At 44.7% G+C, this 25,942-nt stretch overlaps 1 protein-coding gene across 12 annotated transcripts in view; it reads right to left on the reverse strand.

The window, feature by feature from the left end:
- PARP16 (poly(ADP-ribose) polymerase family member 16) overlaps window positions 1-18,121 on the reverse strand; it is a 38,909-nt gene extending 20,788 nt beyond the window's left edge. For 10 of the 12 annotated variants that reach the window (XR_011488137.1, XR_002313870.2, XR_002313869.2 and 7 more), the window contains exons 1-3: window positions 18,052-18,121; window positions 17,320-17,618; window positions 455-592 (exon numbers count right to left, since the gene is read on the reverse strand). Coding sequence is in view for 7 of the 12 variants with exons in the window: in XM_020893485.2 (XP_020749144.2) it covers window positions 455-592; window positions 17,320-17,493 (312 nt within the window). In the remaining 5 variants the exon portion in view is untranslated. Of the gene's footprint in view, window positions 1-454; window positions 593-8,969; window positions 9,116-17,319; window positions 17,619-18,051 lie in introns of those variants that run through there. The other 2 variants (XM_070468636.1, XM_070468638.1) reach the window with 2 other exon arrangements.
- Window positions 18,122-25,942: the final 7,821 nt, after the last annotated feature.

A 25,942-nucleotide genomic window follows, 5' to 3' on the forward strand; every position in this document is an offset into this window, starting at 1 on the left:
TTCCTGAGAGCTGGAATGTTTTAAGCTGTGGTCAAGGATCCCCCCCTTGTTAGAAATATCTGAGGTGCTTGTGATAGCCAACATTTTCTGAGCCCTTAGCATGTATCCTTAGGTATTATTCTAAGTGAGAATATTAATTTAATTCTCAGAGCCAGTTCACTGATGGAAGCATACTATTATTATCCCCATTTTACAGAGTGAAAACTCAGGTACCGAAATGTGCCCAGTAACCCGCTCAATGTCACATGGCTAGTGAGGAGGGAGAACACAGCTTTGCCCTGCCAATATGCAAACTCAGAATCAGAATCTCACTCCAGACATAGAATCAGAATCTCTGGGGACAGGGTCCAGGAACCTACATTTCCAACAAGCTGCCCAGGTCACGCTGGTGCACAAAGAGCTCCCACAGCTCTCCAGGCTCAGGAATCTGTGATCCTATACACCAAAGTCTCACCTCCGACTTCCCTGCACTGTGGATTGTCAGGACCTTTGAGGATAAAATCCAGCTCATCAGGTCCCAAGCCCATGGGTCTTTTTCTCCTGAAGACTGAAGAAGTTCTTTCAGGTTAGGTAACTTGCTGGCATCTGCAAGCTGAAGTGAGGAAAACTTCTGTTAGCAAGGATCCTGGGGGAAAATGATAGTAACCAGGTGCCCTCTAGCGGTAAGGCAGGCAACTCGCACTTCTTTCATGTTCCAAGGAATTTAAGAGGGCAAAATGCGTTCTGTCTGTGATCCCTTTCCAAATACTGCCCAACTCCTAACGCTCTGAACCCTGGAAGGTTATATGTAACTTAATTGGTACAAAACCTAACCTGAAGGGCTTCCCTAGTGGCTCAATGGTAAAGAACTCACCTGCCAATGCAGGAGATATGGGTTCAATCCTTGGTCCGGGAAGACACCACAATGCCACTGAACAACTAAGCCACCACCACCAAGCCTGTGCTCTAGAGCTGGCGAACTGCAACTACTGACTCTCACATCCTAGAGCCCATGCTCCACAACAAGAAAAGCCACAGCAACGAGAAGCTCAAGCACTGAAACTAGAGAAAAGCCCGTGCAGCACAGCCAAAAATAAATAAATAAGTAATTTTTAAAAAACTTAACCTGAGCGATGTGAAGTTCATTTCATCGAATTATCTCACTTTGTGTTGCTATTAATGCAATGTCTTTCTCTGCAGGACTTTTAATACCTGATTATGGGAAGCACCCTGCTGGAGATGTTACCAAATACACAGTATACACTGTGGGTGAAGGGTTAACAAAGCCTTTTCCCTTCAGCATGAGTTAATTTCCTATCCACCTATTCCCCTGGAGACCAGATAAAAGAAATAGAGCAATTACATACATAACCAAGCAACACTGCTTATGGTTAACTACAACCCACATGGTAACTGCAGCTGGACTGGAAGAAGCTGTGAATGGGGACTCCACGGCTGGGGTTTCCCTGCGTGTGTGACTTTTGTGAGGACTCTGGGAGCTATGTTTATGATATCGTTACTAGAGGGGCCAGCCTCCGTGGAGCATGGGGCTTCATTAGACCAGAGAAGTTCCTGCAGTCACTCAACATGAATCTCCTCTCCTTAACACCTGAGCTGTCACACTAGAGGGCAAAGACTAGCTCCTGGACCTCTTTGTGGACCACAACAAGGATTTCTGCAGAAATGGAAAGCCTGTTGCGAGCTGTGATCCATTCCAGAGCCTTCTGATTTAGGCTAGTACCTGGTGTGTGAGGTGGACAATATTGCCTCCGTAAAAATCAGGCAGAATCTTTATTCCACAACAGATTTGGTGCCAGGATTTCTGATAAGCGATTGAGGACTTAGACTAGCAGAGAGCTACAAGGTGTCTGGCGGGTTTGCTCAGAAATTAGAACTGCCTAGAAGCCACATCTCTCCAGAGTGGGATTTAAAACACCACTGCAGACTGATGCCACCTGTGAACATACTTCCTCCAAGCTTAGCTCACTCAGTCCCCTGGAATGCCCCTTCCCCCAACTCTACCAACCCAGGCAACCCCTCTCCTCCAAACCCCTAAAGCACTCAGCCCCAGTACTGTCTCTCCAAACTGGCCAGGATTCCCCGAGATCAAGGACTGTCTTGTGTTTTCCAAGTTCTGTTTCCCTGGACGTAGAGGAAAGAAAAGATGGATCTCAGGTTGGATCCGCACTCCTTAGACCTGGCTCAGCCACCAGACCTGGCTGAGCCTGGATCTCTTCTCTAACACGAGAACCCTACTATCTCCATGTGGGTTGTCAGGAAGATCAAAGAAGGTAACAGAATCTCAGGGCCTGGTCTATACAGTGTATGTCCACTTCTTTTCTTCTAATCTGTATTTCTCCCTGGACAATACATACCTTTCCTAGGGCTGTAGTTGGTACTTCATGAATACCAGCAGTTCTTTCCTCTGTTTCTAGCTAGTTCACAATTGCAAACCCTGGGAGGTTTATTCCCTAACCCTGTAACATTTCAGAGGTGTTTTATTCTTGTCTCTGTTTCTAAAGATGCAATCAACAGACTCAGGTTTCTGATAAAACTAAATCTGCATGTCTTGTGGGCCATCAGTGGGGATCCAATTTAAAAATAGGGATGTGTAGATGCTCCACAAGAATTGATGCTACACAGTAGGGAAGCAGAAAGATAATTAAGTATGACTTAAAACTACTCACTGTCATAACAAAGATGGGTACAAACTAGAAAGGAGACCAGGAGAGACTCCTGTTGGGTAGGTGCTGGGAGAAAAGGGAGTGGCCAGAAAAGGCTTGGAAGGGGAGGTGCTGTGTGACCGAGTTTGACAGGCAAAGGCACAAGCAGCACGGAAGTGCAGCCTTTGTCAGGAGCATGGATGGCAACAAGGGAAGTTAACCCCGAGCTCTTTTCCTGGGTGGCTCAGCTCCAAATTTGGGCTCACCCTTACTAGTTGTATGACCTGGGTGAGTTAACTTCCTGTGTTTCAGTTTCCTCAAACATATAATTGGAATGAAATTAGCCACTTCTGAGGATCCTGCTGAAGGTTAACCAAGTTAAACGAGTACTGTGCTTAGCGCAATAGGAAGGCATGCAGTTAGTGGGGCTGCCAAGAGTGTTGTCATCACTAACTGCAACTGGCTCAGTGTGGCTACACCTTGAGAGTGTGGGGAGCATCACCAGGAGGAACAGGAGCGAGAAGGTGGCTTGAGATCAGCCTGCGAAGGACACTGGACCCTCCTTTGGGACTCTGATTTTTTTGCTCTGTAGGCAACATGGGGCCACTGAGGGTACCTGCAGATGCATCCAAATGACACGCCCTCAGGTACACCGCGGTCCCCACGGGCACGCTTTCCTACTCCCGGTCCACTCCTGTTAGGCCAGAGTCTTATCTCCCATTGGAGTGACCATACCCATTGCTGCTCTCAGATCCCACCTGCGAGCCACAGCCTCCACCAACAGTCCAGATCACGTCATGGAGGCCTCACAAGAGACTGTCAGTAGGCAAGGCCCCTTTCAGGGGTCCAGTCTATGGACGTGGGAGAGACCCCTCTCAGCTCTGAGCTAGGCCCAGGCTCTTCCCACAGCTGCCTGCCCACACAGGGGGGCACTGCTGTTGCATTATTCCATTTGCAACAACACATGAACTTGGAGGGCACTGTGCTAAGTGAAATAAGTCTGACAGATAAAGACAAATGCTGTATGACATCACCTATATGTGGAATCAAAAAACCAAACTAGTAAATATAACAAAACACACACACACAGATACAGAGAACTAGTGGTTATCAGTGGGAGGAGGAAAGGGAGGAGGGGTAGGAAAGGGGTGGGGTTACGAAGCACAAACTACTCTGTAAAAATAGACAAGCTACAAGGACATACTGTGCAGTGAAGGGAATATACTTAATATTTTATATTAACTATAAAGGGAGTATAACCTTTAAAAATTGTGACTCACTGTGTTATACACCTGAAACTTAATACTGTAAATCAAGAATACCTCAATAAAAGAAACTTTTTAATTTTAAAAGATATATATGTATATACATACAAACATACATAAAAGCGAGGAAACTGAGGCTTGGAGAGTTCAAGTACCTTGCCTAGGGTCACAGAGCTATTCAGTGGCAAGGCAGAGACATGAAGCCAGGTAGCCTGATGCAAGTCCATGCTCCATGATGCTTTCCTACCAAATCAATGGAGAAATTTAGTAGTGGACTGACTACTTTAGCACAATAGAGCAATTATAGGAGAACTTTAAGAGGCTGCTTGGGAAGCTCCAGGTATGTTTCCTGAATAACACAGCCAAGACAGCTAGCTCCTGTCTATGCCTAAGCCCTGTCAAAGGGCTTAAGAAGAAAGATGTATGTCATGCGTGGTATGGGGGGTGGGGTGGGGTGGGGCTGTCAAGAAGACAAACTCTCCATCTAGACAAGAGTAAGGAACCACAGTTGGTGACAGTAGAAGGCATTTTTCAACAACTGGGTTGAGGGGAAAGTGTTCAGGAGGAGGGCAGGCATTTATGGGGGCTGAGGCGAAGGCAGAGGGAAGGGTTTTCAAAGCAGGCAGGATAGGAGTGGAAACTTGGGTGAGGGGTAGAATTCTGAGGGGAACAAAATTCCCAGTGGGAAAGAGCATGGCAAAGAGACAGAAGGGAACAGTGCCTCTCCCAAAAGGTGGTCCAGGGCTCAAATGCCCCAAGGCCAGGGAAGTGATGGAAAAGAGAAAGAGGTTGTCTAGGAAAGAGTAGTGAGAACCGTGTTGCACTGAAGGCCGGCCAAAGGGCCCAGCCACCAACCTCCAGCTGCTCTCTGCCTAAGGGCCACCGCTACCCAGGCTGTGGAGCCTCAGACTTTTTTCCTGCTTGTAAAAGACCAGATGAGAAACAAAACCTGTCAGGCCACAGGCCACCTTTCTGCAGCCTCTGCTCTAAGGAAGAAGGAAGGATTCAGTTGGAGAAGTGGCTGAAGGAGCCTGGGCAAGTCCTGAACGTCGGACAATACTAAGTGGTCAAAGGGGTTTCAGAAAGGAAGAGGTGGTCTGGGTGACTGAGAAATCAAGAGCAAGGAACCAGCAGGGGACAAGCAGAAGAGAGGGGACCAGTGACCTTAGGAGACAACTCAGTCTCCTTGCTCAGGGACCAGGCTGGGGCAGGGGAGGGAGGGAGGGAGTCGGGAGGGGAACAGGACAGCTCAGCGGACACTTGGCAACACCCCAGATCAAACTCTCCTGGGGACTTGGCCCAAGACACTGTGTTTACAGAGGTTGCCACAGGTGATTCTTATCACCATGAAAATGGGGACACTCAGGCTTAGATGTTAAGCAATATTGTCCTAGAAGGGCTAGCAGCAGGAAAGAACATCTGAGAGAAAAAAACCTTGTCTAGGAAGATGCCTGAGGCCATGATTATTAGCTGTGGGTGGAAATGCTGGAAAAAAATAAACCAAAGGTACAGCCAAGGTCACCAGCCTCAGGGACCTGACAACAGAGTGACACCCAGAAAAATGGGGTGGCCCACTGAGATGAAGGCAGGAAAGGTAAGACAGCACAGTTGCATACAGGTTCACCTTGCTTTGCACAAACCTAAGGTATAAAAACCTCCAGATGTTCAAGCTGGATTTAGAAAAGGCAGAGGAACCAGAGATCAAATTTCCAACATCCATTGGATCATAGAAAAAGAAAGAGAAAAAAAAAAAGACAGTTCCAGAAAATCATCCACTTATGCTTTATTGACTATGCCAAAGCCTTGACTGTGTGGATCACAACAAACTATGCAAAATTCTTAAAGACACGGGAATAACAGACCACCTTATCTGCCTCATGAGAAATCTGTATGCAGGTCAAGAAGCAACAGTTAGAACTGGACATGGAACAACAGACTGTTTCCAAATCGGTAAAGTTCAGTTCAGTCGCTCAGTCATCTCCAACTCTGCGATGCCATAGACTGCAGCACACCACGCTTCCCTGTCCATCACCAACTCCGGGAGCTTGCTCAAACTCATGTCCATCGAGTAACTGATGCCATCCAACCATCTCATCCTCTGTCGTCCCCTTCTCCTCCTGCCTTCAATCTTTCCCAGCATCAGGGTCTTTTCCAGTGAGGCAATTCTTCGCATCAGGTGGCCAAAGTATTGGAGTTGCAGCTTCAGTATCAGTTCTTCCAATGAATATTCAGGACTGATTTCCTTTAGGATTGACTGGTTCAATCTCCTTGCAGTTCAAGGGACTCTCAAGAGTCTTCTCCAACACCACAGTTTAAAAGCATCAATTCTTCAGCGCTCAGCTTTCTTTATGGTTCAACTCTCACATCGATACATGACTACTGGAAAAACCAAAGCTTTGACTAGATGGACCTTTGTGGGCCCAGTAATGTCTTTGCTTTTTAATGTGCTGTCTAGATTGGCCATAGCTTTTCTTCCAAGAAGCAAGCGTCTTTTAATTTTATGGCTGCAGTCACCACCTGCAGTGATTTTGGAGTCCAAGAAAATAAAGTCTACCATGGTTTCCATTGTTTTGCCATCTATTTGCCATGAAGTGATGGGACCAGATGCCATGATCTTAGTTTTCTGAATGTTGAGCTTTAACCCAACTTTTTCACTCGTCTCTTTCACTTTCATCAAGAGGCTCTTCAGTTCCTCTTCACTTTCTAAAATAAGGGTGGTGTCATCTGTGTATCTGAGGTTACTGATATTTCTCCTGGCAATCTTGATTCCAGCTTCTGCTTCATCCAGTCTGGTATTTCACATGATGTACTCTGCATGTAAGTTAAATAAGCAGGGTGACAATGTACAGCCTTGACGTTCTCCTTTTCCTATTTGGAACCAGTCTGTTGTTCCATGTTCAGGTCTAACTGCTGTTTCTTGACTTGCAAACAGATTTTTCAGGAGGCAGGAAAGGTGGTCTGGTATTCCCATCTCTTGAAGAAATTTCCACAGTTCGTTGTGATCCACACAGTCAAAGGCTTTGGCATAGTCAATAAAGCAGAAGTCTTTCTGGAACTCTCTTGCTTTTTCAATGATCCTACAGATGTTGGCAATTTGATCTCTGGTTTCACTGATTTTTCTAAATCCAGCTTGAACATCTGGAGGTTCACGATTCACGTACTGTTGGAGCCAGGCTTGAAGAATTTCGAGCATTACTTTGCTAGTGTGTGAGATGAGTGCAATTGTGCGGTAGTTTGAGCATTCTTTGGCATTGCCTTTCTTTGGGATTAGAATGAAAACTGACTTTCCCAGTCCTGTGGTCACTGCTGAGTTTTCCAAATTTGCTGGCATATTGAGTGCAGCACTTTCACAGCATCATCTTTTAGGATTTGAAATAGTTCAACTGGAATTCCATCTCCTCTACTAACTTTGCATAGCGATGCTTCCTAAGGCCCACTTGACTTCACATTCCAGGATGTCTGGTTCTAGGTGAGTGATCACACCTTCGTGGTTATCTGGGTCATGAAGATCTTTTTTGTACAGTTCTTCTGAGTATTCCTGTCACCTCTTCTTAATATCTTCTGCTTCTGTTAGGTCCATACCATTTCTGTCCTTTATTGTGTCCATCTTTGCATGAAATGGTCCCTTGGTATCTCTAATTTCCTTGAAGACATCTCTAGTCTTTCCCATCCTATTGTTTTCCTCTATTTCTTTGCATTGATCTTTTTTTTTTTATTGTTTAGTTTTCTGTTTATTGACATTTTCTGGAAAAGTTCATTGAGTTTACAAGGATGTTTACTTATTTGTGTCCCAGTTAGATCTGTATCACAACTTACTAAAATATATAGCCATACAATGTACAATGTTGTGAATGTTAGAGCTGGAAGGAAAAGCTAATATGGCTGGGTAGTAAAATCAAGATATAAAAATACCTCACCAAGTTGAAACAATATGTACTTGTTAATTTGAGAGATGGAATTAATTGATACAGATTAAGTTAGGTTAAGTAAATTAACCCTTAAACTGTAGGATATGGGAAATGACAAATAAAAATGACTTAGATTCAATTTGTTTGACATTCAATATATGCTGAATATATCATGACTAGGAAAGTACACAGTTGCACATCATTTTAGTTAGTAGTGATATGACATGATAGTGATAATAGTGATATGATAATTTTAATATATTCTCACACTTTTCAAAAAGACCCACAAAGAAGAAAGCATAAGTTGGCCTTAGCATAAGTTGCACATCATTTTAGTTAGTAGTGATATGACATGATAGTGATAATAGTGATATGATAATTTTAATATATTCTCACACTTTTCAAAAAGACCCACAAAGAAGAAAGCATAGGAAATACTTTTCAAAGAAGATACTCATTGCTTCAAGTAAAAAAGATAAAACTTTGGTTTTTGAACCAGCAGTGATTTGAGTAGGACAATACAGTAGATTGAAAAGAAAGTGAAAGTGAAATCACTCAGTCATGTCCAATTCTTTGTGACCCCTTGGACTGTAACTCCTTCAAGCTCCTTCATCCATAGGATTTTCCAGGCAAGTATACTGGAGTGGGTTGCCATTTCCTTCTCCAGATGCACTGTTCATTAAGGAAGGCTTTCTTACCTCTCCTGGTTATTCTTTGGAAATCTGCATTGAAATGGGTATATCTTTCCTTTTCTCCTTTGCCTTTAGCTTCTCTTTTTTTTCTCAGCTATTTGTAAGGCCTCCTCAGACAACCATCTTGCCTTTTTGCATTTCTTTTTCTTGGGGATGGTCTGGATCACTGCCTCCTGTACAATGTCTCAAACCTCCATCCATAGCTCTCCAGGCAGAGACTCTATCAGATCTAATCCCTTAATCTATTTGTCACTTCCACTGTATAATCGTAAGGGATTTGATTTAGGTCATACCTGAATGGTCTAATGGTTTTCCCTACTTTCTTCAATTTAAATTTTAATTTTGCAATAACGAGTTTATGATCTGAGCCACAGTCCGCTCCCAGTCTTGTTTTTGCTGACTGTATAATGCTTCTCCACCTTTAACTGCAAAGAATATAATCAAACTGATTTCGGTACTGACCATCTGGTAATGTCCATGTGTAGAGTCTTCTCTTGTGTTGTTGGAAGAGGATGTTTACTAGGACCAGTTCGTTCTCTTGGCAAAACTGTTAGCCTTTGCCCTGCTTCATTTTGTACTCCAAGGCCAAATTTGCCTGTTACTCCAGGTATCTCTTGACTTCCTATTTTTGCATTAGAGTCTCCTATAATAAAAAAGACACCTTTTTGAGGGGTGAGTTCTAGAAGGTCTTGTCATTCTTCATCAAATCATTCAACTTCAGCTTCTTCAGCATTACTGGTTTGGTCACAGACTAGGATTACTGTGATATTGAATGGTTTGCCTTGGAAATGAACAGAGATCATTCTGTTGTTTCTGAGACTGCACCCAAGTACTGCATTTCAGACTCTTTAGTTGACTATGAGGGCTACTCCATTTCTTCTAAGGGATTCTTGCCCACAGTAGTAGATATAATAGCCATCTGAGTTAAACTCACCCATTCCAGTCCATTTTAGTTCACTGATTCCTAAAATGTCAATGTTCACTCTTGCCATCTCCTATTTGACCACTTCCAATTAACCTTGATTCATGGACCTAACATTCCAGGTTCCTATGCAATATTGTTCTTTTCAGCATCGGACCTCACTTCCATCACCAGTCACATCCACAACTGGGCGCTGTTTTTGTTTTAGCTCCATCTCTTCATTCTTTCTGGAGTTATTTCTCCACTCTTCTCCAATAGCATATTGGGCACCTACTGACATGGGGAGTTCATCTTTCAGTGTCCTATCTTTTTGCCTTTTCATACTGTTCATGGGGTTCTCAAGGCAAGAACATTGAAGTGGTTTGCCATTCCCTTCTCCAGTTGGGAAAGGAGTACATCAAGGCTGTACATTGTCACCCTGCTTATTTAACTTATATGTAGAGTACATCATGCGAAATCCTAGGCTGGATGAAGCACAAGCTGGAATCAAGATTGTCAGGAGAAATGCCAATAACCTCAGATACACGGATGACACCACCCTTATGGCAGAAAGTGAAGAAGAACTAAAGAGCCTCTTGATGAAAGTGAAAGAGGAGATTGAAAAAGCTGGCTTAAAACTCAATGTTCAGAAAACTAAGATCATGGCATCCGGTCCCATCACTTCATGGCAAATAGATGGCAAAACAGTGGAAACTATGACAGACTATTTTCTTGGGCTCCAAAATCACTGCAGATGGTGACTGCAGCCATGAAATTAAAAGACGCTTGCTCATTGGAAGAAAAGCTATGACCAACCTAGATAGCATATTAAAAAGCAGAGACATTACTTTGCCAACAAAGGTCCATCTAGTCAAAGCTATGGTTTTTCCAGTAGTCATTTATGGATGTGAGAGTCAGACCAAAAAGAAAGCTGAGTGCTGAAGAATTGATGTTTTTGAACTGTGGTGTTGGAGAAGACTCCTGTGAGTCTCTTGGACTGCAAGGATATCCAACTAGTCAATCCTGAAAGAAATCAGTCCTGAATATTCATTGAAAAGCTGAAGCTGCAACTCCAATACTTTGGGCACCTGATGCAAAGAACTGACTCATTAGAAAAGACCCTGATTCTGGAAAAGATTGAAGGCAAGAGGAGAAGGGGAAAACAGAGGATGAGATGGTTGGATGGCATCACCAACTGGATGGACAAGAGTCTAAGCAAGCTTCGGGAGTTGATAATAGACAGGGAACCCTGGCATGCTGCAGTCCATGGGGTCACAAAGAGTCAGACACGACTGAGTGACTAAACTGAACTGAATTGAAGGTATGAAAATCCAGATTGACTAAAACAGATTAGGGGTGAGAGTCTAGAAGAGTCCTCTTCATAAAAAAAGTCATCACAGGGACCCTTTAAAAAGGGGTTCTCTACCCTGACCCCACACCAGCATCGCCTGGAAGCTGGAGAGTTGTCTGCCACCATCTCATATACTGATGAGCTGATGGTGACAGAGATGATAACAGAATCTACATCACTGAGTTATTAGGAAGATTAAATTTGTTACACACAGTCCTCCCAAAAACAGAAATAAAAAAATAATCTGAGAGATTGAGAAGTTTACATTGAGATACCAAGCATGTACCTAACGGACACTTATTGACCACACTGAATCTGTTTGTTACCACTTCCTCCACTACTCAGCACATGAGTGCCCATGAAATGATCAAATCAGTTACTGGAAAAAATTTTAAACTAAATATTCTCTGCAAATAAACAAAAAACACAATGCCAAGGTTCCACCTCAAACCAATTAAATCAGAATATCTACGCATTGAGACCCAGATGTCAGTAGTATCTGAAGCTTCCCAGGTAATGCCAATTCAAGCCAAGATTGAGGCCCTTATAAAGAATGATCTTACCAGTAAATGTTAATATTCAATTTCTAATCTGGAAATAAGCAACAAAAGCCTTCCTTAGAAAGGTCTGTTAGCTGATGAGCCAGCAATTTCACCTTTTGGAATTTACTTCAAGAAAATAACGAGAGATATAAGCAATGATTAATGTAATAGAACGACCTTAGTTTGCTGATCAGCGATCAAACCCATGCCCTTGGCAACAAAAGTGCGGAGTCCTAAGCACTGGACTCCCAAGGAATTCCCACCACAGCATTATTTATAAGAGCAAATTTGTTTAAATTGTGTAGGAACCCAGATGAAGGACTCCTAACTGCTAGGAAGTGGAGGCACAGAATAAGAGGTTCCAGCTGTATCTTAAAGGATGAAGGAGAGTTTGCATGGACAGAGAGGGGGTGTCCTGGAGAGGACAGGCATGCCCTGGGGTCAGGGAAGAATCTTATTCACATTTTAATCCAGCCATTGAGGAGTCAGTTTGTCTAGACATTATAAGCCAGACTTGAACCAACAGTCATTGGAGAAGTTGGGACCCCCAAACAGGAGATGGAAATAGTGTAGACTAGCTGCAGTGCTTCTCAGGCTTTACTAGGCACACAAACACCCAGTGAAAGTTGCTCAGTCATGTCTGTTTGTGACCACATGGACTATACAGTCCATGGAATTCTCCAGGCCAGGGTACTGGCGTGGGTAGCCTTTCCCTTCTCCAGGGAATCTTCCCAACCCAGGGATCGAACCCAGGTCTCTCACATTGCAGGCAGACTCTTTACCAGCTGAGCCACAAGAGAAGCCTACAAACACCCAGAAACACCCAGGGATCTCTTTAAAATGCAGATTTTGATTGGGTAGGTCTGGGGTGGGGCCCAACAAGCTGCATTTCTAACAAGCTCCCAGGTGATGCTGATTCTGCAGGCCCTCAACCACACTTTGGGTGGTAAGCATCTGAAATTAATACAAAAGAGCCATCCCCGCCCACCTCCCACCCCCAGCAAGGGTCTGCAGGCTAATGGAGAACCAGGGCATGGTGTTTTCTAGAGGGAAAAACAAAACAAAAAACTTTACAGCTGTGACACCAGAGACAAGATCCTGTGTCAGTGATTCAGGAATGTGAACTGTACCACCTGAGGTTTGAGGGAGCTGATGGTCAAGGCTATTGGACATTCCAAGAATGCTACAGATTCTCTGACCTGAAAAGAGCTTAGTCAACTCTTTTCCCAAAAAAACAGAATCAAAAACCCTCAGCCTGGGCAATCAGCACATACCCAGTGTGATTCCTCAAACATCTGATAAGCACCTCCCAGGCCAGGCACTGGCAATACAAAGGACTAGTACAAAATCGAAAAGCTCAACACTGGTAGAAATGTTCTCAAAACAAGGCACTTGAGAGATGATTTGGAATTTGGGGGGCTATGAAATAATCAAACCCAGGTCTCCTATACTGCAGGCAGATTCTTTACCATCTGAGCCACCAGGGAAGCCCAGGAAAGAACAGGCCAGAGCCAAGCTAAGCCTCAGAGTGTGGCTCAGCAGGGGGCAGTCTCAGGAAAACAAATTTAAGCCAGAGCTCTAATTTTTGGAAACTGCCAACATGTGTGTTACAGGTGTTAGGACACCTCACAGTGTAGAGAAAATTAATTTTAAATGGCTGAAAATGATACACTGTTGCACGTTATTTCCAAGTGCTTTTAGCCGAACAAATTAAAATGGGAGGCGTTTTTCCAATAGCTGTGACACAGGAGCTCAGTTGTTCTGAGGCACATAGGATCTTCCCTGATCAGGGATGGAAAATGGGAGACTTTTCAAAGCTACAAACCTTCCTTCTCCAAGTAACCACAAAATGATCCAGAAGGCCAAGTCCAGATCTGACTCCCTTTAAAGGTTAACCTTTGAGTCAGAGAGACACAGGTCCAGATGTCAAGCTCTCTGCACCTTTTCTTTAACTCATGTAATGTGGCAAAACGAAACCTAAAGTGTGTTTATCTAAGAACATGCACATGCCCCCAGAGGCCGTGCCAGGCTCTGCCTGCTGAGAGGTTTCTCCTCAGAAAGAGCTTCTGAAAGCCATGCCTAAAAGATTCATCAAAGACAGTATGATTACTCTCGCAGAAAGAAAGCAATGTGAGCATCAGTCATGGAAGTTTCTTAGGAAAAATCCACGAACTATTGGTCACCTTATTTGGTACCTCATGGACGTTCTCTTACACATGAAAAGATCCTCTTACACCACATGGTGCTGGATAAATCTGGTGTCATACCCGCCGTAAAGAATAAAATCTAAACACTAGCAATTCACTTGTCGCTACTTCACGATCCCACAAAAGTCACACGAACACACTTCCTCTGGTGTAGATCTAGATTCTGATGCTAAACCTAGGGAATACCTTTCGTCTCTAGAGCAACTCAATCAGCCAATACACCTGGGGACATCACATGGTTGTAACTGCCGGTAATCTCTCTATCACCACTCCAAGAAATTTCAGTTTAAAAGCATTAACCAAGGAGAGCTGATGAAACTGTAAACTCTTTGCAAACTTAAGGATGAGCTATCAAGCAAGGTGTAAATACAGACGCTCAGAATTGGTAGTAAAATTATAGCAAACGAAGCAACAACAAATGATTAATATTCAAAAATATCAAGCTACTCTCTCCACCTCATCCAGAAATAAATGAACCCAATTAAAAATTGGCCAAAGAACTCAACAGACATTTCCCCAAGGAAGACATACAGATGGCTAACAAACACATGAAAAGATGCTCAACATCACTCATTATCAGAGAAATGCAAATCAAAACCACAATGAGGTACCATTATACGCCAGTCAGGATGGCTGCTATCCAAAAGTCTACAAGCAATAAATGCTGGAGAGGGTGTGGAGAAAAGGGAACCCTCTTACACTGTTGGTGGGAATGCAAATTAGTACAGCCACTATGGAAAACAGTGTGGAGATTTCTTAAAAAGCTGGAAATAGAACTGCCGTATGACCCAGCAATCCCACTTCTGGGCATACACACCAAGGAAACCAGATCTGAAAGAGACACATGCACCCCAATGTTCATCGCAGCACTGTTTATAATAGCCAGGACATGGAAGCAACCCAGATGCCCATCAGCAGACGAATGGATGAGGAAGCTGTGGTACATATACACCATGGAATATTACTCAGCCATTAAAAAGAATTCATTTGAATCAGTTCTAATGAGATGGATGAAACTGGAGCCCATTATACAGAGTGAAGTAAGCCAGAAAGATAAAGACCATTACAGTATACTAACACATATATATGGACTTTAGAAAGATGGTAACGATAACCCTATATGCAAAACAGGAAAAGAGACTCAGATGTATGGAACAGACTTGTGGACTCTGGGAGAAGGCGAGGGTGGGATGTTTCAGGAGAACAGCATTGAAACATGTATATTATCTAGGGTGAAACGGATAACCAGCTCAGGTTGGGTACATGAGACAAGTGCTCGGGCCTGGTGCACTGGGAAGACCCAGAGGGATCGGGTGGAGAGGGAGGTGGGAGGGGGGACTGGGATGGGGAGTACATGTAAATCCATGGCTAATTCATATCAATGTATAACAAAAACTACTGTAATGATGTAAAGTAATTAGCCTCCAACTAATAAAAATTTAAAAAATTAAAAAAAAAAAAAAAAAGAAAACCAAGAATCTGCATGCCCCGGGCAAGTATCCCTAACTCTGGGGCCCAATAAGGAATGGTAACAGGTTGGGATGGTAAGAATCTGGGTTTTTTCAGTGGCCCCTGAGAGAGTGCACTGTCTAAAAATGGCCCCCAAGTGAGCCCCATGTGCAGGACAGTCTATTCCTACAGAGGCGGTGGCTATTTGCGGCTACCCAAGTTGTCAATACTCTCCTAAGGGATTACCGGTACGGGAGGAAGCGTATGCCTCCTGAGTGCACTAATCGCTATGGAGAGGGACGTGGGACAGGGTGAGCTCCGTCAGGGGCACTTACACTTTATCACTTGGATTTTTTTATAACAAGAATATAATCAAACATTACTTGTATAATTAAAATGAATTTTTTAAAAAGCATGAACAAATCAATGCGTGAACAACTCCAAAGATCCCTTTGCATTTATCCCATATCCATCAAAGTAACCTGATTCTGTTCTCGCAGAAAGAGAACATGCTGAGCATTCTAGTCCATTTGGATGTTTCTTGGGAAAAATTAAGAAAGCGTATTGTGGGGCATCACCTCTGGTGAGTTTGGTCCCTCTGACCCCCAGTTTTTTCTCTCTCTACTCCTGAACAGATCCCTCTGTCACCCTGCCACCACAAGGATCTTATACATCCTGGATGTCACTACTGCCGGCCCAGACCAAGGATAAAATCTACACATCTAGGCAGATCATGCCCAGCCCTGCTTGCTCTGGTTGGCCTCATCTTTTCCTGTTCCCCACAAAAGTCACACGGAAGCACAGACTTGTCCTTCTTGGTGAGATCCTGGTATTCTGCCCAGCCTGCTACTCCTCCTGGAATACCCCTTTCGTCCTCTCAGCAACTCCAAATCCTCCATATCCCTGGGGACTCAGCATGGTGTTGTAACTGCCCCTGGTAAGTGCTCTCTGATTTCAGCCTACTGCCAAGGCAGAGAGTCCTGCTCTGGGCTTCCATGTTGTATATAGGGCTTACCCCATAGGAGAGCTGATCAGACTGTTAACCTCTCCTTCATTCTTTTAATTTTGTATCCTGAGCGCCTAGCCCACAGCAGGAAGTCAGTATATATCCACTGACAGAACTGAAGAAAGGTTCATTCCCCAACACTCTGATAGCACAAATGCACACAATTAAATATTTGAATTTGCAGAACAAATCGTGGCGGAAGTCAGTCTGCTTGCCTCTTTCTCCAACCTCCCATTCCCTGTACCCTGAAACCCCTATGCACTGTGGCCAAGACCTGAAGCCCCCTCAACACATCCCTAGCCTAAGCTGCAATGGACCAGGCAGGGGCCAGGAAGCTGGGTCGTTGTCCCTTGACCATCTGGGGGTGAAAGCAAAAAGGGTCACCCAATACTGACTACCTCATCAGAGATAATTTTAAACGTCTTGTTGATTCTAATCATGACCAACATTCTGTTAAAATGGTTCGTAATATGAAGAGATTTCCTAACGTTGAACTAATTTCACATTTCTGGTATAAACCCAACCTGTCAGTAAGTAATTATTCTTTTTATATGTTGCTAATTTTAGGATCCTAATAGATGATCTCTATATTTATACTCATCAGTGACACTGACCTATAATTTTCTTGTATCATTCTTATTAGATTCAGTATCAAGATTACACTACCCTATTTTTCTACTCTGGAAGAATTTGTGCAAGACTGCAATTACTTAGTGCCTCAGTGATTGGCAGAACTCACCAATAAAACCGAGGCAGGCCTGGAGTTTTTTCTGAGAGAAAAATCTCTGAGTACAAATTGAATGTCTTTAAAGCCTATAGACTTTTGATTTTGTATTTCTCACAGAAGCAAATTCGGCAAGTTCGATTTTTCTAGGTAATTCCAAACATTTGGATTACAAAGATAACTAGTATGTGGAAGGCTGACCCTGAGGTGAACCCTGCAAGAAATTAAGTTCCTACTGAGTCATCAGAGAAATAACAGGTCACATGTGGACATGTTACAATTTATAAAAGCACTGGTCACATATTACTTCATCTGAAGATGAGGTCCGCGTGGCTTTGATGATTTATGATGTCTCACTATTTGCAAAGGGATAGATAACTTCCTATTTAGCAGAATCAGCTGATTCGCTAGGAAACGCTGCGGAGGCCAAAGCAACTGCTGAATTCCTCACTTCATCTCGGGCAGTCACTTGGGAGTGTCAATATCTACAGTGTCGGGAGTGTTCTGAGCTCCTGGAAACAAACCTTCCCCAAGACCAGGCTGGGGGTGTGAAGTGCGGGGCTGGCACCTTCACGACCACGGGTTCCACACACAACGCGGCCCGGACGCGGTGGCGGTGGGGGGACACTCACCAGGGCCTCGAAGTCCTTGCAGTCGTGGCGGGCATAGGACGCGGGGAAGGGCCGCAGGACGGAGTCGCGCTTGTAGCTCCGCAGGGCCGAGGCGAAGAAGCTGCAGCGCAGGTCGGCGGCCAGCACGTCACGGCCTGCCGCCTCCCTGACGGCCGCCCGGCCTGCGGGCTGCATCCCGGGGCGCCGCGCGTTGCCGGGGGAGACGCGCCGAGGTGCGGGGAGGGGGTAGGCAGGGCCAAGCAGGCGGTCAGCGCGGGGCTGGGCCCGCGGACAATGGGCTGCAGGGGGCCGGGGTCGAGCTAGGCGGAGAGAGAAGATGACAGGGTGAGAACGCGCTGAGGAGTGTCTTCTGCGGGGGCGCCGAGCCACTCGCCGTCCAGGGAGACGGAGGGGTGAGGAGAGTGACTGGCCGGGGCCGCGGGATAATGGGGCCGGAGGCCGGGGAGCCCGGGCTGGGGGAGGGGCTATGACATGGGTGAGACGACAGCGGCCCGACACGCGTCCTCTGAAGCGGCCTGGGGTGGGGGGCACCTCCAGGGGCGACCGCGGCCCGAGCCCGCTCCCTGCGCCGGGAGAAGCTGCGGCGCGGCCCGGGCCTTCCTGTCCCGCCTTCGACCGGCGCCCGCCCGGCTGCCCTCGGCGTTGCCTGCGTTCCGCCAGCTGTAAGCGTCCGCTGGCCGCACGGCGCCCGCCCGAGCGACTCCAGCGCCCCGCCGAACGCAAGGGCCTTACCTGCCCTCCCCGCCGCAGCCGCCGGCGTCCCCGCCGAGCCCCGGGCGCCGCCTAGCGCTCTGCCCCGCCCAGCGAGGGCCCGCCCCTTCCCGCGTCCGCCTCCGCCTCCGCCTCCGCCTCCGCCCCCGCCCACTCCCAGGTGCCGGGAGCGTCCGCGCGCCTCTGCCCGCGTGCTCCCGGGCTAACCTGTGTGCGGCCCCGGCGGGGTCGCCCGCGCTGCTGCGGGCCATCCTCGCTGAAGCCCGGAGTAGAAGCTGACCCAGGCGCACTTTTGACCCACCGGGGGCTCAGCCTGCTGGTCTCGCCTGGAGAATTGCTACTACCTCCTGCCTCCCTCTGGAATCATATCCCTCCAAAATGGACTGGTGCAGAGAGTCATTTAACACCCAGGGCAACTGGGTCTCAGAGGGCTGACATGATTGCCCGAGGTTCCACAGCCAGATGCGTGAATCCGTAATTCTAAAAACCAAAAGACTTTTCCTCTGCCTTTCAGAATTCGCTGCACTGCGAAAATCTCTGGCTTCTCAGACTAGATCTTTGAGAGCCTCCAAAGAAAGGGAGCCCCTGGAGACCAGTAATAGGCGAGGGCAGAGGGGAGATTGACCCAGTCTGCAGGAGGGAAGGGACAGACCCCCATACCCTCCGCAAACTCACAACCCCATTAAGATAACCCCCACATTTTGGCCTCGTGGTCACATGGAAATCTAAGCACAGGTGATGGCTAAGTCCTACACCAAGAAGCCTCGCAGCACGCTGCCCACACCTCCACACTCAAGCATCCTCCAAGGGAGGAACTTCCCGAACCTTCTCCAGCCAGGCTGAGGAGCACTCTGAGCCCAGAGGAGTGGTCCTTGCTCTCATTAATGTATGCCTCTGGGAGGAAGAGCAAGACTAGACCACCAGCCATCACACGGCTTCCCAGGCTCACGCTCACTTCCCATCAGTGCTGGCTGCTCCCACGAGTCCGCAGCCAACCACATCAAACCTCTGGGTGCTGTGAGACCTGTACTGCTCCAGAAGCATCAAAAAGTGTCTGAGAGCCTTATAGTCGAAGAAAAAGCCCTTCAGTCAATCAATTCAGTCACTCAGTCGTGTCCGACTCTTTGCGACCCCATGAATCGCAGCACACCAGGCTTCCCTGTCCATCACCAACTCCTAGAGCTTGCTCAAACTCATGTGCATCCAGTTGGTGATGCATTCCAACCATCTCATCCTCTGTCATCCCCTTCTCCTCCAGCATCACAGTATTTTCAAATGAGTCAGTTCTTCGCCATCAGGTGGCCAAAGTATTGGAGTTACAGCTTCAGCATCAGTCCGTCCAGTGAATATTCAGGACTGATTTCCTTTGGGATTGACTGGTTGGATCTCTTTGCTGTCCAAGGGACTCTCAAGAGTCTTCTCCAACACCAAAGTTTAAAAGCATCAATTCTTTGGCACTCAGCTTTCTTTATAGTCCAACTGTCACATCCATACATGACTACTGGAAAAACCATAGCTTTGACTAGATGGATCTTTGTTGGCAAAGTAATATCTCTGCTTTTTAATATGCTATCTAGGTTGGTCACAGTTTTTCTTCCAAGAAGCAAGCATCTTTTAATTTCATGACTGCAGTCACCATCTGCAGTGATTTTGGAGCCCCCCAAAATAAAGTCTGTCACAGTTTCCATTGTTTCCCCATCTATTTGCCATGAAGTGATGGGACTGGATGTCATGATCTTAGTTTTCTGAGTGTTAGTTTTAAGCCAACTTTTTCACTCTCCTCTTTTACTTTCATCAAGAGGCTCTATAGTTATTATTCACTTTCTGCCATAAGGGTGGAGTCATCTTCCTATTTGAGGTTACTGATATTTCTCCTGACAAACTTGATTCCAGCTTGTGCTTCATCCAGCCTGGCATTTCACATGATGTACTCTGCATGTAAGTTAAGTAAGCAGGGTGACAATATACAGCCTTGATGGACTCCTTTCCCCATTTGGGACCAGTCTATTGTTCCATGTCCAGTTCTAACTGTTGCTTCTTGACCTGCATACAGCTTTCTCAGGAAGCAGGTAAGGTGGTCTGATATTCCCATCTCTTGAAGAATTTTCCACTGTGTGTTGTGATCCACACAGTCAAAGTAGATATTTTTCTGGCACTCTCTTGCTTTTTCAATGATCTAATGGATGTTGTCAATTTGATCTCTGGTTCCTCTGCCTTTTCTAAATCCAGCTTGAACATCTGCAAGTTCACACTTCACATACTATTAGAGCCTGACTTGGAGAATTTTGAGCATTACTTTGCTAGTGTGTGAGATGAGTGCAATTGTGCGGTAGTTTGAGCATTCTTTGGCATTGCCTTTCTTTGGAATTAGAATGAAAACTGACCTTTTCCAGTCCTGTGGCCACTGCTGAGTTTTCCAAATTTGCTGGCATATTGAGTGCAGCACTTTCACAGCATCATCTTTTGGGATTTGAAATAGCTCAACTGGAATTCCATCTCCTTTCCTAACTGTGCGTAGCGATGCTTCCTAAGGCCCACTTAACTTCACGTTCCAGGATGTCTGGTTCTAGGTGAGTGATCACACCTTCGTGGTTATCTGGGTCATGAAGATCTTTTTTGTACATTCTTCTGAGTATTCTTGCCACCTCTTCTTAATATCTTCTGCTGCTGTTAGGTCCATACCATTTCTGTCCTTTATTGTGTCCATCTTTGCATGAAATGTTCCCTTGGTATCTCTAATTTCCTTGAAGACATCTCTAGTCTTTCCCATTCTATTGTTTTCCTCTATTTCTTTGCACTGATCACTGAGGAAGGCTTTCTTTTCTCTCCTGGTTATTCTTTGGAACTCTGCATTCAAATGGGTATATCTTTCCTTTTCTCCTTTGCCTTTAGCTTTTCTTCTTTTCTCAGCTATTTGTAAGGCCTCCTCAGACAACCATTTTGCCTTTTTGCATTTCTTTTTCTTGGGGATGGTCTTGATCACTGCCTCCTGTACAATGTCACAAACCTCCATCCATAGCTCTCCAGGCAGAGACTCTGTCTATCAGATCTAATCCCTGAATCTATTTGTCACTTTCACTGTATAATCATAAGGGATTTGATTTAGGACATACCTGAATGGTCTAATGGTTTTCCCTACTTTCTTCAATTTAAATTTGAATTTTGCAATAAGGAGTTTATTATCTGAGGCACAGTCCACTCTTGGTCTTGTTTTTGCTGACTGTATAAAGCTTTTCCACCTTTGACTGCGAAGAATGTAATCAACCTGATTTCGATATTGAGCATCTGGTGATGTCCATGTGTAGAGTCTTCTCTTGTGTTGTTGGGAAAGGATGTTTGCTATGACCAGTGTGTTCTCTTGGCAAAACTGTTAGCCTTTGCTCTGCTTCATTCTGCACTCCAAGGCCAAATTTACCTGTTTCTCCAGGTGTTTCTTGAATTCCTACTTTTGCACTCAGTCCCCTATAATGAAAAGGACATCTTTTTGGGGTGTTAGTTCTAGAAGGTCCTATAGGTCTTAATAGATACATTCAATTTCAGCTTCTTCAGCATTACTGGTCGGGGCATAGACTTGGATTACCGTGATATTGAATGGTTTGCCTTGGAAACAAACACAGATCATTCTGTCATTTTTGAGATTGTACCCAAGTACTGCATTTCTTCATTGAATCATTCAACTTCAGCTTCTTCAGCATTACTGGTTTGAGCATAGACTTGGATTACTGTGATATTGAATGGTTTGCCTTGGAAATGAACACAGATCATTCTGTCATTTTTGAGATTGCACCCAAGTACTGCATTTCAGACTCTTTAGTTGACTATGATGGCTACTCCATTTTTCCTAAGGGGTTCTTGCCCATGGTAGTAGATATAATAGTCATCTGAGTTAAATTTGCCCATTCCAGTCCATTTTAGTTCACTGATGCCTAAAATGTCGATGTTCACTCTTGCCATCTCCTGGTTGACCACTTCCAGATTGCCTTGATTCATGGACCTAACATTCCAGGTTCCTATGCAATATTGTTCTTTTGGACCTTGCTTCCATCACCAGTCACGTCCACAGCTCGGTGTTGTTTTTGCTTTGGCTCCATCTCTTCACTCTTTCTGGAGTTATTTCTCCACTGTTCTCCACTGTAGTAGCACATTGGGCACTTACTGACCTGGGGAGTTCATCCTTCAGTGTCCTATCTTTTTGCCTTTTCATACTGTTCATGAGGTTCTCAAGGCAAGAATACTGATGTGCTTTGCCGATCCCCTCTCCAGTGGACCATGTTTTGTCAGAACTCTCCACCATGACCCGTCCATCTTCGATGGCCCTACACGGCACAGCTCATAATTTCATTGAGTTAGATAAGGCTGTGGGCCATGGGATCAGTTTGATTGGTTTTCTGTGATTGTGTTTTCATTCCAAAAAGACCCTTAGTGCCCTGAAAATCCTGGGAGCCTCACGGGACTCAGGAACTCTAACATGGCTGCCAAAGGTCAGACCCAGAAGGGCAGAGCCTATGGCAGGGAGGCAGGGGGTCTGGGGATTATATTGCTCCTCTCCACTGTGGACCGTTAGACAAGGCCACCTTACTGGCCTCAAGGGTTGGTTGGTGGCTGAATACCTGAAATTTGCTTTTCGCTGAGTATGCTATCTCACACATGAAATGAGAGTCGCACTGTTCATACCCGTGTTCCAGGGGTTGTGGAAACGTCTCTGAGGATGCCACCGTTGAGTCTGGGAGCTCTTAAAGCAAGCTGGCTGGTCTAATTCCATATCACTGTGGTTCCTTTTATTTTTTTAAAGCAGCTTTATTGAAATATAATCCACAGCCCATACAATTCACATTTCAAGTATAAAACATGAGTTTTTAGTCCATTTGCAGATATGTGCAACCATCACTGTCGTGAATTTAAAAACATTATCACCACATCAAAAAGAAATCCTGTATACTTAGGCTATCATCACCCTATGCTCTCAAGTACCTCAGCCCTAAGCAACCATTAATCTATCTCTTTAGGTTTGCCCATTCTGGATATTTCACATAATGGAGTCATATACTATGTGGTGTTTTGTGACTTGTTCTTTCACTTAGAGTATGATGTTTTCAAAGTCCATGTTGTAGCATGCATCAATACTTCATTCCTTTTTAGGGCTGAATATTATTCCATCATCTGCATGTACCACCTTTTGTTTATCCATTCATTACTGAGTGGTCATTTGGATTGCCTCTACCTTTTGGCTATTATGAGTAAGTGATGAGGCATTATTCTCTTGCTGCTTTCAAGATTCCCTGCTTGTCTTGGCTTTGGGTATTTTTATTCAGTACTGTGCTGCGTCTGTGGAACTCATTGAATGTATTTTATTTGGAATCCTATTTAGATTCCTGGACGTGTAAATGGTTATTTTTATAATCTGGGACGTTTTTAGCTGTTACTTCGTCACATATTTTTTCTCTTCCTTCCTCTTATCTCTTCTTCTGGTACTCCCATTACACATATGTTGATGTGTTTGATGGTGTCCCACATTTCCCTGAGGCTCCGGTCATTTTTCCTCAGTGTTTTCCTCTCTGTTTTTGGATTATGTAATCTCTCTCAGTCTATCTTCAAATTTGCTGGTTCTTTCTTCTGTCAGTTTACATCTACCACTGAGCCCTCTAGTGAAATTTTCATTTCAATTATCATACTTTTCAACTCCAGCATTTCCATTTGTTTCTTTTTGAATAATTTCTCTTTCATTTCTATCAATAAGTAGTCTCTATTTGATGTAACATTATCCTTATTCCTACCTTTATTTTTTCAATCACTTCCTTTATTTCCTTGAACATATTTATAAAGGTTACTTTGAAGTTTGCCTGTTAAACCCAACATCTGGTTGCTTTCACAGGCAGTTTTTGTTGACTGTTTTTTTCCCCAGTGTATGAGTCACACTTTCTTATGTCTTTGCATGTCTCATAATTTTCTGTCGCAATCTCAAGGCCAGGTTGTCACCTGTACTTCTGACCAACTAGCTGTAAATGGGAGGCTTACATGTCCCCCTCCTTGGATTTGATTAATTTGCTGCTGTGGTTCACAGAATTCAGAAAAAGTTAACTTCCTAGAGTATAAAAATATAGAATCACAGGAGGAGTCCAATGAAAGCAATGACAGGGCAAATATGTGGGAAGGGGCTTTCTCCATGCTCTTTCGGGGGGCTTACCATTCCCCCAGCATCACTACATGTTCAGCAACCCCAGAGCTCTCTGAACCCTGTCCTTTTTGGACTTTTATGGAGGCCTCATTACTTAGGCATGGTTGATCCAATCATTGACCACTGGTGATTGATTCAACCCCCATCCCCATCCCCTCTCTAGAGCTGATTAATGTCATCATATCAACAGTGATAAATTATGTTGATGTATATACCTTTGAAATGAAATGATGAAAATGTCTATACACCTATGTAGACTTCCTCTCAAAAACACATTACCCTAGTCTGATCATGAGAAAGGGTTTCCCTGGCAGCTCAGTCAGTAAAGAATCCACCTGCAATGCAGGAGACGCAAGTTCAGTCCCGGGGTCAGGAAGATCCCCTGGCGAAGGAAATGGCAACCCAGTCCGGTATCCTTGCCTGGGAAATCCCGTGGACAGAGGAGCCAGGTGGCCTATAGTCCGTGGAATTGCAAGAGTCGAACGTGACTTAGCAACTAAACCGCCACCACCACCAACCGTGAGAAAACAGCAGACAAATCCCAGTGGGGGAGGGGGTCCTTCGTCGGTGGTCCAGTGGTTAAGGGTCCACACTCCGATGCAGAGGACATCGGTTTGATCCCTGGTCAGGAAACTAAAACTGCTGTGGGGCAACTAAGACCATGCGCTTCAACTAGAGAAGCGCCCGGCACTGCAAGGAACAGCCTCACAACCACAACAAAGACCCAGCACAACCACACACACAAGCAAAACACCCGGAGAAGGGGAGTCTATGAGATACCAGTATACCTCAGAACTCAAAGGCATCAGGACAAGGAAAGCCTAAGAAACTCAGAGGCCAGAGGACCCCAAGGAGACATAACTACTAAGTAAAATGTAGTATCCCTGGTAGGATCCTTGAACACAAAAATGACATTAGATAAAAACCAAGGAAATCTGAATAAACTATGGATTACTGATTCATTAATTATAATAAATGTACCATATTGATAACATTAGTGATTGGGATGACTGGGTGTGGGGTATACGGAAACTCTGCATTATCTTCACAATTTTTCTTTAGAATTTTAAAATGTTTGAAACTTTTCTTACAAAATTAAGTCTACTTAAAAATCCATTGTTGCTAAATTGAGTTTATGTTATACATGCAGAGTTAATTTATGCTACAAAATCTATGAGTATAATTTTCTATATTTATATATTAAAAGGGGAAAACTTATGATTAACTCAATATCCACCTACACTGCAAGAAGAAAAAAAATGCAGTATACTAGGAGTACAATGCTATTAGCTTAATCAAAACAATTCTACCAAATAACTTTTGAGGTCCAGTACAAAATGAAGATGCAAGATCATTTTTCTCTTTATATATGTGCATGCTAAGTCACTTCAGTCATGTCCAACTCTTTGCAACCAACCCTATGGACTGTAGCCCATCAAGCTCTTCTGTCCTTGGGATTCTCCAGGCAAGAATACTGGAGCGGGTTGCTATGCCCTCCTCCAGCGGATCTTGTGGACCCTGGGATCAAGCTGGCATCTCTTATATCTCTTGTATTGGCAGGTGGGTTCTTTACCACGGGCGCCACCTGGGAAACCCTTTATAATATATATTTTATTTATTTATTTATTTTTGGCTGCCCTGGGTCTTCCTTGCAGTGGGCTGCTCATTGCATTGGCTTCTCTTGTTGCAGATCAGGAGCTCTAGGCACACTGGCTCAGTATTTTAAAAATCTATATT

The sequence above is a fragment of the Odocoileus virginianus genome, chromosome 6, assembly GCF_023699985.2.
Source record: "Odocoileus virginianus isolate 20LAN1187 ecotype Illinois chromosome 6, Ovbor_1.2, whole genome shotgun sequence".
In the NCBI taxonomy this organism is placed as follows: Eukaryota; Metazoa; Chordata; class Mammalia; order Artiodactyla; family Cervidae; genus Odocoileus; species Odocoileus virginianus.